Source organism: Phocoena sinus, chromosome 11 (genome assembly GCF_008692025.1).
Source record: "Phocoena sinus isolate mPhoSin1 chromosome 11, mPhoSin1.pri, whole genome shotgun sequence".
Classification (NCBI taxonomy): Eukaryota; Metazoa; Chordata; class Mammalia; order Artiodactyla; family Phocoenidae; genus Phocoena; species Phocoena sinus.
In genome coordinates, this window is record NC_045773.1 from 64,637,741 (window position 1) to 64,655,096 (window position 17,356).

The following is a 17,356-nucleotide window of genomic DNA, read 5'->3' on the forward strand; positions in this document are numbered from 1 at the left end:
TAATTATAAAGGAAACAGTGTTAGCACGAACAGTTCACATTAAAACTACTCACATCACAATTTTCAAGTAGTTAAAATATTTGACGCTTCGTACCTAGACATGCAAATATTTTATTTACTACACTTTAAAGATCTATCACTGTTTCACCTGATCTCTTGATTTCGATGCTTCATAGAGGTTCAGGACCCACATGACTGCATTTTAGAGATTAATCTGAACAGTAGAGCCACTTCACACTGCCTGTGTCTCCTGAGGAACTACCTGGACACGACCACCAAACAAATGACCACTTGGTGTCAGTACAACCAACTGGATTGTACAAACCTGCAGGCTTCCTTCTCTGAAGCCAAAATAGCCCATCGCCTTTTAAACTTAATGTAGACCTTATAAGGTAAAGATATTTCAGGATTTCTGATCTCATTTACATATTGAAATGTCCCTTCTAAAAACACTTCCCATACAAATCACAATCAGCTTAGGATAGCATTTTTTTAATCAAAAAAGAAATCTCTTATTTTCAAGGGGTACTCCTATTTCTGATACTGGAGGGATCTAGAGATCAAAACTGAAACAGAGAGTATTTTTTTTTTTTTTAAAGAGATAAAGAATTTTTTTTAATTTCCTTTTTACACAGCAGGTTCTTATTAGTCATCCATTTTATACATATCTATGTATACATATCAATCCCAATCTCCAAATTCATCCCACCACTCCCCCACCACCACGTTTCCCCCTTGGTGTCCATATGTTTGTTCTCTACATCTGTGTCTCAATTTCTGCCCAGCAAACCAGTTCATCTGTACCATTTTTCTAGGTTCCACATAAATGCGTTAATATACGATATTGGTTTTCCTCTTTCTGACTTCACTCTGTATGACAGTCTCTAGATTCATCCACGTCTCTACAAATGACCCAAGTTCGTTCCCTTTTATGGCTGAGTAATATTCCATTGTATGTATGTACCATATCTTCTTTAACCATTTGTCTGTTGAGGGGCATTTAGGTTGCTTCCATGACCTGGCTATTGTAAACAGTGCTGCAATGAACACTGGGGTGTATGTGTCTTTTTGAATTACGGTTTTCTCTAGGTATATGCCCAGTAGTGGGATTGATGAGTCATATGGTAATTCTATTTTTAGTTTCTTAAGGAACCTCCATACTGTTCTCCATAGTGGCTATATCAATTTACATTCCCACCAACAGTGCAAGAGGGTTCCCTTTTCTCCACACCCTCTCCAACATTTGTTGTTTGTAGATTTTCTGATGATGCCCATTCTAACTGGTGTGAGGTGATACTTCATTGTAGTTTTGATTTGCATTTCTCTAATAATTAGTGATGTTGAGCAGCTTTTCATGTGCTTCTTGGCCATCTCTATGTCTTCTTGGAGAAATGTCTATTTTGATCTTCTGCCCATTTTTGGATTAGCTGGTTTGTTTAATATTGAGCTGCACGAGCTGTTTATATATTTTGGAGATTAATCCTTTGTCCATTGATTCGCTTGCAAATATTTTCTCCCATTCTCAGGGTTGTCTTTTCATCTTGTTTGTAGCTTCTTTTGCTTTGCAAAAGCTTTTAAGTTTCATTAGGTCCCATTTGTTTTTATTTCCATTAATCTAGGAGGTGGATCAAAAGAGATCTTGCTGTCATTTATGTCAGAGAGTGTTCTTCCTATGTTTTCCTCTAAGAGTTTTAAAGTGTCTGGTCTTACATTTAGGTCTCTAATCCATTTTGAGTTTACTTTTGTGTATGGTGTTAAGGAGTGTTCTAACTTCATTTTACATGTAGCTGTCCAGTTTCCCCAGCACCGCTTACTGAAGAGACTGTCTTTACTCCATTGTATATCCTTGCCTCCTCTGTCATAGATTAGTTGACCATAGGTGTGTGGGTTTATCTCTGGGCTTTCTATCCTGTTCCACTGATGTATTTTTCTGTGCCAGTACCATCTTGTCTTGATTACTGTAGCTCTGTAGTACAGTCTGAAGTCAGGGAGTCTAATTCCTCCAGCTCTGTTTTTTTTCCCTCAAGACTGTTTTGGCTACTCTGGGTCTTTTGTGTCTCCATACAAATTTTAAGATTTTTTGTTCTAGTTCTGTAAAAGATGCCATTGGTAATTTGACAGGGATTGCACTGAATCTGTAGATAGCTTTGGGTAGTAGAGTCATTTTCACAATACTGATCCGTCCAATCCAAGAACATGGTATATCTCTCCATCTGTTGGTATCATCTTTAATTTCTTTCATCAGGGTCTTATAGTTTGCTGCATACAGGTCTTTTGTCTCCTTAAGTAGATTTATTCCTAGGTATTTTATTCTTTTTGTTGTAATGGTAAATGGGAGTGTTCCCTTAACTTCTCTTTCATATTTTTCATCATTAGTGTACAAGAATGCAAGAGATTTCTGTGAATTAATTTTGTATCCTGCAACTATATCAAATTCATTGATTAGCTCTGTTTTCTGGTGGCATCTTTAGGATTCTCTATGTATAGTATCATGTCATCTACAAAGAGTGACAGTTTTACCTCTTCTTTTCCAATTTGTATTTCTTTTTCTTCTCTGATTGACGAGGCTAGGACTTCCAAAAGTATGTTGAATAATAGTGGTAAGAGTGGACATCCTTGTCTTGTTCCTGATCATAGAGGAAATACTTTCAGTTTTTCACCATTGAGAATGATGTTTGCTGTGGGTTTGTCATATATGGCCTTTATTATGTTGAGGTAGGTTCCCTCTATGCCCACTTTCTGGAGAGTTTTTATCATAAATGGGTGTTGAAGTTTGTCAAAACTTTTTCTGCATCTACTGAGATTACCATATGGTTATTCTTCTTCAATTTGTTAATATGGTGTATCACATTGATTGATTTGCGTATATTGATTGATTTGCATATATTGCGTATATTGCATCCCTGGGATAAATCCCACTTGATCATGGTGTATGATCAAGTGGGATCATGGTGTATGATCCTTTTAATGTGTTGCTGGATTCTATCTGCTAGTATTCTGTTGAGGTTTTTTTTTTTTTTTTTTTTTTTGCGGTACGCGGGCCTCTCACTGTTGTGGCCTCTCCCTTTGCGAAGCACAGGCTCCGGACGCGCAGGCTGCGCGGCCATGGCTCACAGGCCCAGCCGCTCCACAGCATGTGGGATCTTCCCGGACCGGGGCACAAACCCGTATCCCCTGCATCGGCAGGCAGACTCTCAACCACTGCGCCACCAGGGAAGCCCTTGTTGAGGATTTTTGCATCTATATTCATCAGTGATATTGGTCTATAATTTTCTTTTTTTGTAGTATGTTTGTCTGGTTTTGGTATCAGGGTGATGGTGGCCTCACAGAATGAGTTTGGGAGTGTTCCTACCTCTGCAATGCTTTGGAAGCGTTTGAGAAGGATGGGTGTTAGCTCTTCTCTAAATGTTTGATAGAATTCACCTCTGAAGCCATCTGGTCCTGGAGTTTTGTTTGTTGGAAATTTTTTTTTTTTTTGGGGCAGTACATGGGCCTCACTGCTGCGGTCTCTCCCGCTGCGGAGCACAGGCTCTGGTCACGCAGGCTCAGTGGCCATGGCTCACGGGCCCAGCCGCTCCGCAGCATGTGGGATCCTCCTGGACCAGGGCATGAACCCATGTCCCCTGCATCAGCAGGCAGACTCTCAACCACTGCACCAACAGGAAAGCCCTGTTGGAAGATTTTTAATCACAGTTTCAATTTCATTACTTGTGACTGGTCTGTTCATATTTTCTATTTCTTCTTGGTTCAGTCTTGGAAGGTTATATCTTTCTAAGAATCTGTCCATTTCTTCCAGGTTGTCCATTTTATTGCCATAGAGTTGTTGTAGTTGTCTCTTAGGATGCTTTGTATTTCTGTGGTGTCTGTTGTAACTTCTCCTTTTTCATTTCTAATTTTATTGATTTGAGTCCTCTCCCTCTTTTTCCTGATGAGTCTGGCTAATGGTTTATCCATTTTGTTTATCTTCTCAAAGAACTAGCTTTTACTTTTATTGATCTTTGCTACTGTTTTGTTTCTATTTCAGTTATTTCTGCTCTGATCTTTATGATTTCTTTCCTTCTGCTAACTTTGTGCTTTGTTTGTTCTTCTTTCTCTAGTTCCTTTAGATGTAAGGTTAGATTGTTTATTTGAGATTTTTCTTGTTTCTTCAGGTAGGCTTGTATTGCTATAAACTTCCCTCTTAGAACTGCTTTTGCTGCATCCCATAGGTTTTGGACTGTCGTTTATCTCTAGGTATTTTTTGATTTCCTATTTGATTTCTTCAGTGGTCTCTTGGTTATTTAGTAACATACTGTTTAGCCTCCATGTGTCTGTGTTTTTTAGGGTTTTTTTCCCTGTAATTGATTTGTAATCTCACAGCATTGTGGTCAGAAAAGACATTTTATATGATTTCAATTTTCTTAAATTTACTGAGGCTTGATTTGTGACCCAAGATGTGATCTATCCTGGAGAATGTTCTGTGCACACTTGAGAAGAAAGTGTAATCTGCTGTTTTTGGATGGAATGTCCTAGAAATATCAATTAAATCTATCTGGTCTACTGGGTCATTTAAAGCCTGTGTTTCCTTATTAATTTTCTGTTTGGATGATCTGTGCATTGGTGTAAGTGAGGTGGTAAAGTCTCCCATTATTATTGTGTTACTGTCCATTTCTTCTTTTATAGCTGTTAGCAGTTGCCTTATGTACTGAGGTGCTCCTACGTTGGGTGCATATATATTTATAATTGTTATATCTTCTTCTTGGATTGATCCCTTGATCATTATGTAGTGTCCTTCCTTGTCTCTTGTAACATTCTTTACTTTGTCTATTTTATCAGATATGAGTATTGCTACTCCTGCTTTCTTTTGATTTCCATTTGCATGGAACATCTTCTTCCATCCCCTCACTTTCAGTCTGTATGTGTCCCTAGGTCTGAAGTGGGTCTCCTGTAGACAGCATATATATGCGTCCATTCAGCGAGCCTGTGTCTTTTGGTTGAAGCATTTAATCCATTCACGTTTAAGGTAATTATCGATATGTATGTTCCTATGACCATTTTCTTAATTGTTTTGGGTTTGTTTTTGTAGGTCCTTTTCTTCTCTTGTGTTTCCCACTTAGAGAAGTTCCTTTAGCATTTGCTGTAGAGCTGGTTTGGTGGTGGTGAATTCTCTTAGCTTTTGCTTGTCTGTAAAGCTTCTGACTTCTCGTCAAATCTGAATGAGATCCTTGTTGGGAAGGGTAATCTTGGTTGTAGGTTCATCACTTTAAATATGTCATGCCACTCCCTTCTGGCTTGTAGAGTTTCTGCTGAGAAATCAGCTGTTTACCTCATGGGAGTTCTCTTGTATGTTATTTGTCATTCTTCCCTTATTGCTTTCAATCATTTTTCTTTGTCTTTAATTTTTGCCAATTTGATTACTATGTGTCTCAGCGTGTTTCCCCTTGGGTTTATCCTGTATGGGACTTTCTGTGCTTCCTGGACTTGGGTGGCTATTTCCTTTCCCATGTTAGGGAATTCTTTTTTTTTTTTTTTTTTTTAAACATCTTTATTGCTTTACAATGGTGTGTTAGTTTCTGCTTTATAACAAAGTGAATCAGCTATACATATACATATGTTCCCATATGTCTTCCCTCTTGCGTCTCCCTCCCTCCCACTCTCCCCATCCCACCCCTCCAGGCTGTCACAAAGCCCCAAGCTAATATCCCTGTGCCTTGCGGCTGCTTCCCCCTAGCTATCTACCTTACTATGTTTGTTAGTGTGTATATGTCCATGACTCTCTCTCGCCCTGTCAAAACTCACCCTTCCCCCTCCCCATATCCTCAAGTCCATTCTCCAGTAGGTCTGCGTCTTTATTCCTGTCTTACCCCTAGGTTCTTCATGACATTTTTTTTAGGGAAGTTTTTGACTATAATCTCTTCAAATATTTTCTCAGGTCTTTCTCTCTTCTCCTTCTGGGACCCCTATAATGTGAATGTTGTTGCGTTTAATGTTGTCCCAGAGGTCTCATAGGCTGTCTTCATTTCTTTTCATTCTTTTTTCTTTATTCTGTCCTGCATCAGTGAATTCCACCATTCTGTCTTCCAGGTCATTTATCTGTTCTTCTGCCTCAGTTATTCTGCTATTGATTCCTTCTAGTGTAGTTTTCATTTCAGTTATTGTATTGTTCATTTCTGTTTATTTGTTCTTTAACTCTTCTAGGTCTTTGCTAAACATTTCTTGCATCTTCTCGATCTTTGCCTCCATTCTTTTTCTGAGGTCCTGGATCATCTTCACTATCATTATTCTGAATTCTTTTTTCGGAAGGTTGCCTATCTCTACTTCATTTAGTTTTTTTTCTGGGGTTTTATCTTGTTCCTTCATCTGGTACATAGCCCTGTGCCTTTTCATCTTGTCTATTTTTCTGTGAATGTGGTTTTTGTTCCACAGGCTGTTGCTAAATGATACACAAGTCTAGGGGGCTAGAATGGCACCATGTTGGCTGACTGCTCCAGGAGCTCTAATCTGGCTTGCGGCTGCTGCTGCTGGTGGTTTTCCTTCCTTCCTTCCTCCCTCCCTTCCTTTTGCAGAGAGTATCTTATTGAGGATCTTCTAGAACCAAATGAAGCAGGTTTTTTGAGTGTAACATAAAAGAGAGACATTCTAAAGGTGGGATCAATAGGCAAAAGGGCAAGAGAGCTGGTAGAGATGCCAAGTAGAACAGCATCTAAATAGAAGACACCTGTGTAGAGTCTAGAGGACATCTATGAAACCAGAGCTTCTTTTACAACATCATCAGTTAAAACACTGGAGAAGAATGAGGAGGAGCAGTCCCACACTATCTGGTTAAGGTGGACATTCCATAAACTGGAGAAGCTGAAAGAGGAACTTACGAAGGTTTAAAGAAATAAACTGTGTGGTTTACACAGAGCAACCATTAAGTTTCCTAACCTGTGGGACTATATTATATAGTATGATTTGGGAGCTTAATAAGGGAAGTTCCATTTCTAACCTCTGAGAAAACTAAATGAATATAAGTATTTAATCTACATGTGAATTGTCCCTAAGGAACCACGTGAAGCCATTTAACAAGAAGAGCTATTTCAAGTGGAAGAAACCCTCATCAGCATGTGATAACCAGAGTATCACGTGACCTCAGTGCCTACTTCACAACTAGAACCCCTCTGCTTTAGAAGGAACCATCAAGTGCAGGGGTACTGCTCTCCTGTGGAACTTTGGGTTTTTTTCTTTTGGGTGGTTTTTTTTTTGGCTGTATCGTGCGGCATGTGGGACCTTAGTTCCCCAACCAGGGACTGAACCAGCACCCCTTGCATTTGGGAGCATGGAGTCTCAACCACTAGACGGCTAGGGAAGTCCGTCTCCTGTGGAACTTTGAAAGACGGTACTCTACTAGGAAGAGGGGAGGCATGTTTGTACCAAGGCTAAAATGGTGACAAGCACCCACGCTGCTTACTCCTTTCCAAGAGTCAAGTGTCCTACAGGAACTGTATATCTCCTGGAAAGCAGGAACTCCTTGGGGAACACCGGTATTTACTCAACCATCTAAGAGTCACCTTGCCAATCTCAGCCTGACCCTCATTCCCACTCACTCCGGAAATGGAGAGGACTTGTAGACCATATACCCCAGTCTCCCTAAACTCTGCCAAGTACCAACAACCTGGAGCCAAAGTTTCCCTGTAAACCCAATATAGTAGTCTCCAATGGCAAAGATCATAAAACTACTTTTGTTAATTTATAACTATAATTTATAGCTAATTTATAATTTATAACTTTCACTGAAACTTAGACAAGTCATTAATTATCTCTGGTCTTCAGTTTCCCCACCCATAAAGTGCAGCTAATATTTCCCATATAATTTATATGAAAAAGCCCAGTACAATGCCTGACATAAAGTAGGCATTAGATAACAGGTTGTTTTTATCTAAGAAGCAAAAGTCTGTAGAAAGAAGATAAAATAAAATGTTTGAGCTTGAAAATAACTCTGCCAAGAATAAAATACTTAGTGGTACTCAACCAAGGGAGTTAGAAATGTGTGTGGTGGGCGAGGAGGGGTGGCTCTAAAGATGAACATGGTATTTAGTGAGAGGGCCAAGGGTCTTATAAATATGCCCCACATAAAGAAGAACTGTCCATACAATATGCCAATAGCACACTCCTGTTGAGAGACTGAAAGAGTACAACCAATCTAAAATGAGGGAAGAAGACTTTGTAAATTATTAAATATGGCAAGAATTCCTTTTAGGAAGAGAAATGAGTTCAAACAACATAAGTATTATTATAAAAATAAGGAGAATGGATTCTTTCTAGAAAAAGCCATTAAAGACTCAAGAAGAGACCACCCAACCAAAACCAAAACCAAACAAACAAAACAAGCTTTGTTGTTAAAACAGAAAGATGAGGGACTTCCCTGGCAGTCCAGTGGTTAAGATGTCGCCTTCCAATGCAGGGGATGCAGGTTCAATCCCTAATCAGCGAGCTAAGATTCCACGTGCCTCTTGGCCAAAAAACCAAGACATAAAACAGAAGCAATATTGTAACAAATTCAATAAAGACTTAAAAAAAAAAAAAAAAGGTCCACATCAAAAAAAAAACTTAAAAAAAAAAAAAGCAGAAAGATAAGGCATAGAGAAGTTACCTAACTTGCCCAAGTTTGTGCCCAGGCAATGTAGTCCGACATTCCAAACGCCTACCACTACACTATACTCAATGCACTAGCAAGCTAAGAGTGAGCAGAAAAACTGAAAGAGCCATTCATGCCAAGGTTAACATAGCAGCTTATTTTTTTCACATGTTCACAGCTGTAGTTTTATGTATATTGTGTATATTTCACTTTCTGCCAGTCATTTAACAGTTCTGCTATCATGACATGTTTTATAATCAACATTAAACTGAATTCAATGGAATACAGTAGCTTGTAAATGGAATTAAATTCTTTATTAGAGTAGATGGGGTTTGCAAACTATACTCCACACAGCCCTGGAGGTCACCTCAGACAGAAGGCAGGGAAACACGGGCCAAGGAGGCTCCCACTTCAACAAAGCCAGTTTCAGTTTTATCTTTTCTGTTTTTTGGAGGAGGCATTCACATATACTTTTATCAAGAAAAGGTTCCACTGATTAAGAAAAATGCTTGAAAACCATGGAATCAGATGAACTATTAAGATCCCTTGTAGGTATTAGATTTCAAAGTCCTGAAAAACAACTCACAGATTATATGACCAAGAAAGGCTTCGAAGTTTTTACTGCCTTCAGAGCTGGTATATTTATACTCTACCTACTTATAGAATTTGAGAGGGATGTTAAAAGTATAAATTTTAATGTCACATATAGTGATAATTATTTTTAATTTAACAATAAAGCACACGCACAAAATAAGACTAGAGCTCTCAAGCATGGGAAAACACTATGAAACAGTATCTTTGCATCAAAGAAAATTTTTTTTAAAGTCATGTATGTTGTCTTCCTCCTCCTTTAAAAACACTGACATGCATTTTAAAATTTGAGTAGCCACTCTCCACTCTGCACTTGGCTCAGCTTTTTCAAGAGTTACAAAGATAAATGAGACATGTATCACCTTACGTTTTAAAATCGATATTAGACATTCATCAAATTAACTGGGCAGAAAGAGGTGAAGTGCCAAAGAGAGGCAAAGGAGAGGGAAAGAGATTATGAAATGGAGCTCAGCAATGGGAGAAACCATTTGCAAGTAAGAAGATTCTCAGGAGAGGTGGCCTGAGAAGAGGGGAGAAATAATCTCTCTGCATTCTGATAGATGATTGTTACATGATGTTGATTCTGTATTCAACAGATAGTTCACTATCTAGTAGGAGAAAAGGATAAGTAAACAAACACCTAAAACACAATGTGTTAACTAAAATAACAAGCGTGTGCATAATATAAGTGAAAAGGGAAGTAGGTATTTCCTTCCGGTAGAGGAGTAAGAAGTGGGGAGGAGGGAAGGAGGAAAGGTGAGTTCACCAGGGTGCTGAGGATGAGCAGGGGTTTGTTGTAAAGAAAAAGGTATTTCAGGCAAAAGGAACAACATGAGCAAGGGCATGAAGAAGTGAAATCATGTGGTGTCTTTGGGGACTGGCTGTGGAGAGTAAAGAGGTGACTAAGGATGAAAGTGAAAATGAGACCAGACCAGATCATGACGCGGGCCTCTCACTGTTGTGGCCTCTCCCGCTGCGGAGCACAGGCTCAGCAGCCATGGCTCACGGGCCTAGCCGCTCCGTGGCATGTGGGATCTTCCCGGACCAGGGCACGAACCCGTGTCCCCTGCATCGGCAGGCGGACTCTCAATCACTGCACCAACAGGGAAGCCCCATGAGGAGCTTTAAGCCCTGTGCCAAGGAGTTTGGCTCCATTACAGGAGGCACAAAGGTTTTCGGCAAAGAATGATGTTACAAAGGATGACACTAACATTATAATTTTTTCAGTCAGAGAAATACTTCAAGTTTCCACTGGCTGCAAAAACATATATGAGAAAATTAATTCCGGGACTCCTTTAAATAACTCCAAAGGTCCCACTGGCCATGAGTCCCCAGTTAAGAGCTCCCTGAGGACAGGAACTCTTTTTTAATTTATTTTTCTCTGGATCTCTAGGACACAGGATATACAGAAACAAATAGGAATTGGTCTGTGATTAAGGATGATAAGACAGAACAAAAGATGACTCAAGCTTCTGGCCTGATCATCTCAGTAGGATGACAATTACACGAATATAAGTTTTGCCTAGGAGATACTAAAATACAAAACTCTACAGAATATCCAGAGGTTCTGTCCACAAGCACTTAAATACAGGTTTGAAACTCCAAAGAGTCTGCACCACAGATATGACTTCGAGTACCACCATGTATGCCGTACTGGTGACAGATGAAGCCAGGTGGGTGGATGAGGTCACAGAGCATAAACAGGGCCCAGCTCACAATCTAAGACAGGCATACCTTGGAGGCATAGCTGGTTCAGTTCCATATCAATGCAATACAGTGAATACTGCCATAACGTGAGTCACATGAACTTTTTGTTTTCCCAGTGCATTACGTTTACTGTACACTGTAGTCTAAGTGTGCAAGAGCATTATGTCTAAGAAAACAATGTAGATATCTTAATTAAAAATTCCTTTATTGGCAAAAACCACTAACCATCATCTGAGCCTTTAGCAAGTTGTAATGTTTTTTGCTGGTGGAAGGTCTTGCCTCCATGTTGATGGCTACAGACTGATCAGCCTGGGAGTTGCTGAAGGCTGGGGCAGCTTAAAGTAAGAGAACAATGAAGTTTGCTGCATTGACTGACTCTTCCTTTTACGAGCAATTTCTCTGTAGCATGCAATGCTGTTTGATAGCATTTTGCCCACAGTTGAAATTCTTTCAAATTGGGAGTCAGTCCTTTCAAACCCTGCCATTGCTTTATCAACTAAGTTTATGTAATATTCTAAGTCCTTTGTTGTTATTTCAACAATCTTCACAGCATCTTCACCAGGACTAGATACCATCTCAAGGAGCCACTTTCTTTGCTCGTCATAAAAAGTTAACTCCTCATCGGTTAAAGTTTTATCCTGAGATTGCAGCCATTCAGTCACATCTTCAGGCTCCGCTTCTAATTCTCTCGCTACATCCACCACATCTGCAGTTACTTCCTCCGCTGAAGTCTCGAACCCCTCCAAAGTCATTCACGAGGGTTACAGTCAGCTTCTTCCAAACTCCTCTTAATGTGGATATTTTGACCTCCTCCCATGAATCACAAATGTTCTTAATGGCATCTAGAATGGTGAATCCTTTCCAGAAGGACTTACTTTGCCCAGATGCATCAGAGGATTCACTATAGCCTCACAAAATGTATTTCTTAAAGAACAAGACTTGAAAGTAGAAATGACTCTTTGATCTATGGCTACAGAACGGATGTTGTGTTGGCAACCATGAAAATCTCGTTGCATATCTCCAGCAGAGCTCTTGGGTGACCAGGAGCACCGTCGATGAGTAGTAACATTTTGAAAGGAATCTTTTTTTCTGAGCAGTAAGTCTCAACAGTGGGCTTGAAATGGTCAGTGAAGCATGTTGCAAACAGATGTACAGTCATCCAGGCTTTGTTGTTTCATTTACAGAGCACAGGCAGCGCAGATTGAGCATAATTTTTAAGGGCCCTAGAGTTTTCAGAATGGTAAATGATCACTGGCTTCACCGTAAAGCCACCGGCTGCATTAGCCCCTAACAAGAAAGCCTGTCCTTTGGAGCCAGGCACTGACTCCTCCTCCTTAGCTATGAAAGTCCTAGATAGCAACTTCTCCCAATATAAGGCTGTCTTGTCTACATTGAAAATCTCTTGTTTAGTGTAGCCCACCTTCATGAATTTTCTTAGCTGGATCTTCTGGATAACTTGCTGCAGCTTCTACATCAGCACTTGCTCCTTCACCTTGCACTTTTATGTTATGGAGAGGGCTTCTTTCCTTAAACTGCAAGAACCAACCTCTGCTAGCTTTAAACTTTTCTTCTGCAGCTTCTTCACCTCTCTCAGCCTTCACAGAGTTGAAGAGAGTCAGGGCCTTGCTCTGGATTAGGCTTTGGCTTGAGGGAATGTTGTGGCTGATTTGATCTTCTATCCAGACCACTCAGACTTTCTCCATATCAGCGGTAAGGCTGTTTCACTTTTCTTATGATTCGTGTGTTCACTGGAGTAGCACTTTTCATTTCCTTGAAGAACTTTTCCTCTGCTTTCACAACTTAGCTGTTTGGTACAAGCGACCTAGCTTCTGGCCTATCTTGTTTTTTGACATGCCTTCCTCACTAAGCTTAATCATTTCTAGCTTTTGATTTAAAGGGAGAGATGTGTGGCTCTTCCTTTCACTCGAACAGCTAGAGGCCACTGAAGGGTTATTAGTTGTCCTAATTTCAATATTGTATCTCAGGGAATAGGGAGACCCAAGGAAAGGAAACGAGATGGAGGAATGGCTAATTGGTGGAGTGGTCAGAACACACACATTTACCAATTAAGTTCACAGTCTTATGTGGGCACAGTTTGTGGCATCCCAAAACAATTACAATGGAAACATCAGAGATTGCTGATCACAGGTCACCATAACAAATATAATAATAATGAAAAAATTTGAAATTTTGTGAGAATTACCAAAATGTGACACAGAGACACAAAGTGTGCAAATGCTGTTGGAAAAACGGTGCCAGCAGACTTGCTCAACGAAAGGTTGTCACGAATCTTCAATTTGTAAAAAACAAAATTATCTGTAAAGCACAATAAAGTGAACGTCAATAAATCAAGGTATGTCTGTAGTCCCATGGCAAAAATGAGACTAGACAAAGAACATTCAGAGAAGAAACAAGAGAGGTACCATGTGAGTCTAAGAAGGAACACACTTCAAAAAACATTTAGTTTGGTGCCAAATGATAGAGGGTCAGTTAGTATGAAGACTGGAAAGTGGCTACTGGATTTGGAAACTGGGTAGTTGCTGATAAACATCACTGGAGTGGGTAAAGGACTGACTAGTTTGAAAAATAAAAGTAAATGGGAAAAAGAGACAATGAGTGTAAATCACTCTGTCCAAAAAGTATGGCAGTAAAAAGAAAGAGTGAGAGGTACTAGCATCTTGACAGGTCATCAGGTGGAGAGAAGTATGCACATTTTGTGCATTATCTTTTTTTATATAACTTCTGTCTAGAGACTGTGAGAACAAGGACTGCCTTCAGTATTCTTACAGCACCTACTAGATTATATAATAAAAATAGCAGCACTACTAAATCATTGTTTAGAATGCAATATATATCTCATTACACTTCACTAAATTTTAACTAAATTCCTAGTATAAAAAGGAGACCGCTAGACTGAACCAATTAGTCATTAAATTCAAGTCATTTACCCGCATGGGGTCGCTGTTTTTTTTAAAAGGGACCACACCCTGCTACATAATTTGACAGGCTCTGTGAGCAACCGGGGATGCTGTAAGATGTTACATTAATTCCTTCACCCTGGGCTGCACAGGGACATACTCACCTCCATAGTAGAGTCCTGTAGCAGTGCACATCCGCCACTGTCCCTGATACATTCCTGCTCTGCTGGGGCTGCACATCTGGACGCTGACATCTGCAATCTCTTGGGGCTCTAGCGATCTCACCATCACCATGTTCACATGTCCAAATTGGTCTCCCCCGACATATTTAAGACAAACCCCTGGAGGCCAGGCCTCTGCCCCTGAGTTCAAGCAAAAGAAAAAAATGTTAGGCAATCAATGGTCCTATGCTGAGTGCAGTTCATTACAAAACTGTAGAAGAGGTCTCTTTGTCTCTCACACATATGTAAACCTATCCACATATCTTTGAGCTATGTAACACCTCACTGGTCAGAAAGAATCAGAGTCAGCAACCTCTGAACAGCAGTCTATCCCTAACAGAAAGCACACACAGCAAAAGCAAGGCAGTTCCTCAAGCAGATGTGTTTTGGGTGACCCAGGGAAGGCCACACATCACACTGAATCTGTAGAACCTAAGAATGATGTCAGAAAAGAGCCATGGAAATGAAGCTCAGGCCCACATCTTTGGAAGACTGCTTTCTCTACTAAGAACACGTACCCATTTGCACTTGACCTTTTAAACTGACATTCAAAGTAAAAATATGTCTGACTGTCCCCAGTTTTTCCATCGAGGAAAGAGGATGAAACTTTCCATTGAGGAAAGAGGAATAGTTTCTGTATTATTTTCATTTTAGAACTGCTTTTTCCCTGATGTACGACTTTTCTTCTGGAGTTCCTAACAATGAAAAGATCGAGGGTCAAAGACTGCAAATAAGACAAAGGAGTCAAATGAAAGTTTCATTTTCAGGTTCAAACAGTAGTGGGGAAAATATGAATAGTGGGCCCTGATTAACAGTACAATGACCCGTTGTCTCAGGGGTGATGATACCAGCAAGAGGTGCTTGTAGAAAGAATAGGAATGGCAAGACAGAGAAATGGCTTTGGCAGGAATGTCTTTCCCTCCTTTGGAAGTGGGAACAGTCTTATTTGGTTCCCACTCCTGTACACATATTTTCACGTAAACTAACTCAAATGAGAAATCAATATATTGACTTCTGACTAGTCATAGGTGGCCACACAGTGACTAGATGCGATCTTTCCTGTGAAGTCCCTCCAACAGACTCCTTTTTACTATATACAGAAAGCTCTCTCTATTTTTTTGTTGAGATACATACATTCATTATAAAAGCAAATCACCATGAAAAGCTGGACATGGAAGGACTTTCAGCATGCTTGAAACTCATCTCCTAACAACACTCTAGGATTCCTCTGTACCTTGTTTGTGAAGTGCCAGGCCGGTTTTGATATACTTGGTTTACTACTGAAAAAGAGAACTGGAGAGAAAAGCAACCAACACTCTACTGCTGAGATCTCAGCCCCATAATGAACGGCACCTGCTGTGGCTCTTGGATTTTTTTTTTTTTAGGGGTAGCAGATGGAGGAGTGGTCACTATGTCTGTCAGACCCTCTTTAAAAAAAATCCTGGGCTTCCCTGGTGGCGCAGTGGTTGAGAGTCCGCCTGCCGATGCGGGGGACACGGGTTCGTGCCCCGGTCCGGGAAGATCCCACATGCTGCGGAGCAGCTGGGCCCGTGAGCCATGGCCGTTGAGCCTGCGCGTCCGGAGCCTGTGCTCCGCAACAGGAGAGGCCACAACAGTGAGAGGCCCGCGTACCGCAAAAAAAAAAAAAAAAAAAAAAATCCTGCCAGCAAAGTGCCCTCTTAAAGTTAACACTATAAAGGGCAACTGCTGCTGTGGAAAAGGTTGTGGATGATACACTGGCAATACGTGAAAATTCTTTTTTTTCATTTCTGGGGCCTACGGCCCGGCAAAAGCATATTTGTCTTAGTCAAGAATAGTAGCAGTTGATGTGAAGTACCTTGGAAAATGTCAGTCTCTTTAAAGACCAAGATCCAAGAGGAAAATTAAACTACTATTATAGGGCTGAATTCACAATTATTCTTTAAAAGACACACATACACATGCACACACACACACACACACACACATCTATAACAAGACAATGTTTATATGAAAATCCAAGAATGTGTCTGTTTTCCAACTTTAAAGAAAACAAGGGAAACCAAGACTGTCTGGGTGTGGAAAATACTTGGCTGTCCTAGGCAGACAAGCACAAGCAGCTGAGACAGTTGGATCTCTCATCTGTGCAAAAGAGGGAGTACTGCTGTATTCCCAGGATACTGAGTTAGTTGGTAAAATGTTAAATGATTAACAATTATGAGGCTACGGTCCTGATCTTTTTAGTACATCAGACCCTACTGATGTGGTTCTTCGAGAGCCTCTTGAAAAAACTGGAAGAGTTATACACCATCAACTATGAAGTGTTAATCTGCTATAAAATGAAGAACCAATCATCTGCCTTCTGAGAGTTACCAACAGTTTATTATGACATATAGTTCTTACAGCCCCCAACTGTCAGGTCAGGTAGTTCTGAAAAGGTCACTGATACTGGCTCTTGATACAGAAGGAAGGGAAACACTGATGAGCTACTTGGCCTACCAGGCTAAGCATACTGGAAAAATCTGGATTTGAGAAGCATAACACAATAGCACTTCAAATTAAGTCTGTTACAACTAGCTTAATGGGGGGGGGGGGTAGATATATATAAGAACAAAAGAAAGACTAATCTGTGTTTTATGACTTTCCAAGTTAAGTATCGCAAGCACACATATGACTAAGGCTGTGATTCTCCAGTTATCATGGAATATAATTTTATTAAAAAACATAAAAAGTCAAAACAAAACAAGAAACCTGTCATGTGGCAATTCTGAGATGATAGAGAGCATGGCAAAAATGAAATAAAAGTCCATCAGTTCCAGAAAGTCTGAGACTTACTAGGTATAAGTGATTATAGAAATAGTTTGGAGACAACAAGGAACATCCAAAGAGCAAGACCAAAGACAAACCTCAGTGAAGACCCCCTCCCTCTTTTTAACCCCTGTAGCTTTAGAGATTGCATTTCAAATTAAGCTACATGCAAACAGGGACCTTCACTGATCTTGTTGCCATTTTCTTCCTGTACCTGATAAAGTGACTGGAACATAAGAAACTTATTTTAAGGAGTCAAAAGAAAAATGGAGGGAATAGTTGTTCTTTCTCAAGCTTCTTTTTTTCCCTCAACTGTTGTTTCATATTCACTTCTATGTAGTTTAGAAAATAAAGATGACTCTCATGTCACTCTCTCATATAACAATCATAACTACTTCATTAAAGTCAGAGAAACACCAGAGTTATAATATGCGTAGTTTAACACTCACCACAGCTGGACAGCAGAGCATGGCTATAACAACTGAAAAGCTGTAAGTGTTGGTAAAGAGAATTGTCTCCTTTCATCCTCAGAGGGA

General features: G+C 40.0%; 1 protein-coding gene across 2 annotated transcripts in view; it reads right to left on the minus strand.

Moving 5' to 3' along the window:
- Positions 1–17,356, minus strand: part of ILRUN (inflammation and lipid regulator with UBA-like and NBR1-like domains) — a 123,817-nt gene that overhangs the window by 65,288 nt on the left and 41,173 nt on the right. For both annotated transcript variants that reach the window (XM_032648342.1, XM_032648341.1), the window contains exon 3: positions 13,977–14,174. In XM_032648342.1, the coding sequence (XP_032504233.1) occupies positions 13,977–14,174 (198 nt within the window). The remainder of the gene's footprint in view (positions 1–13,976; positions 14,175–17,356) is intronic.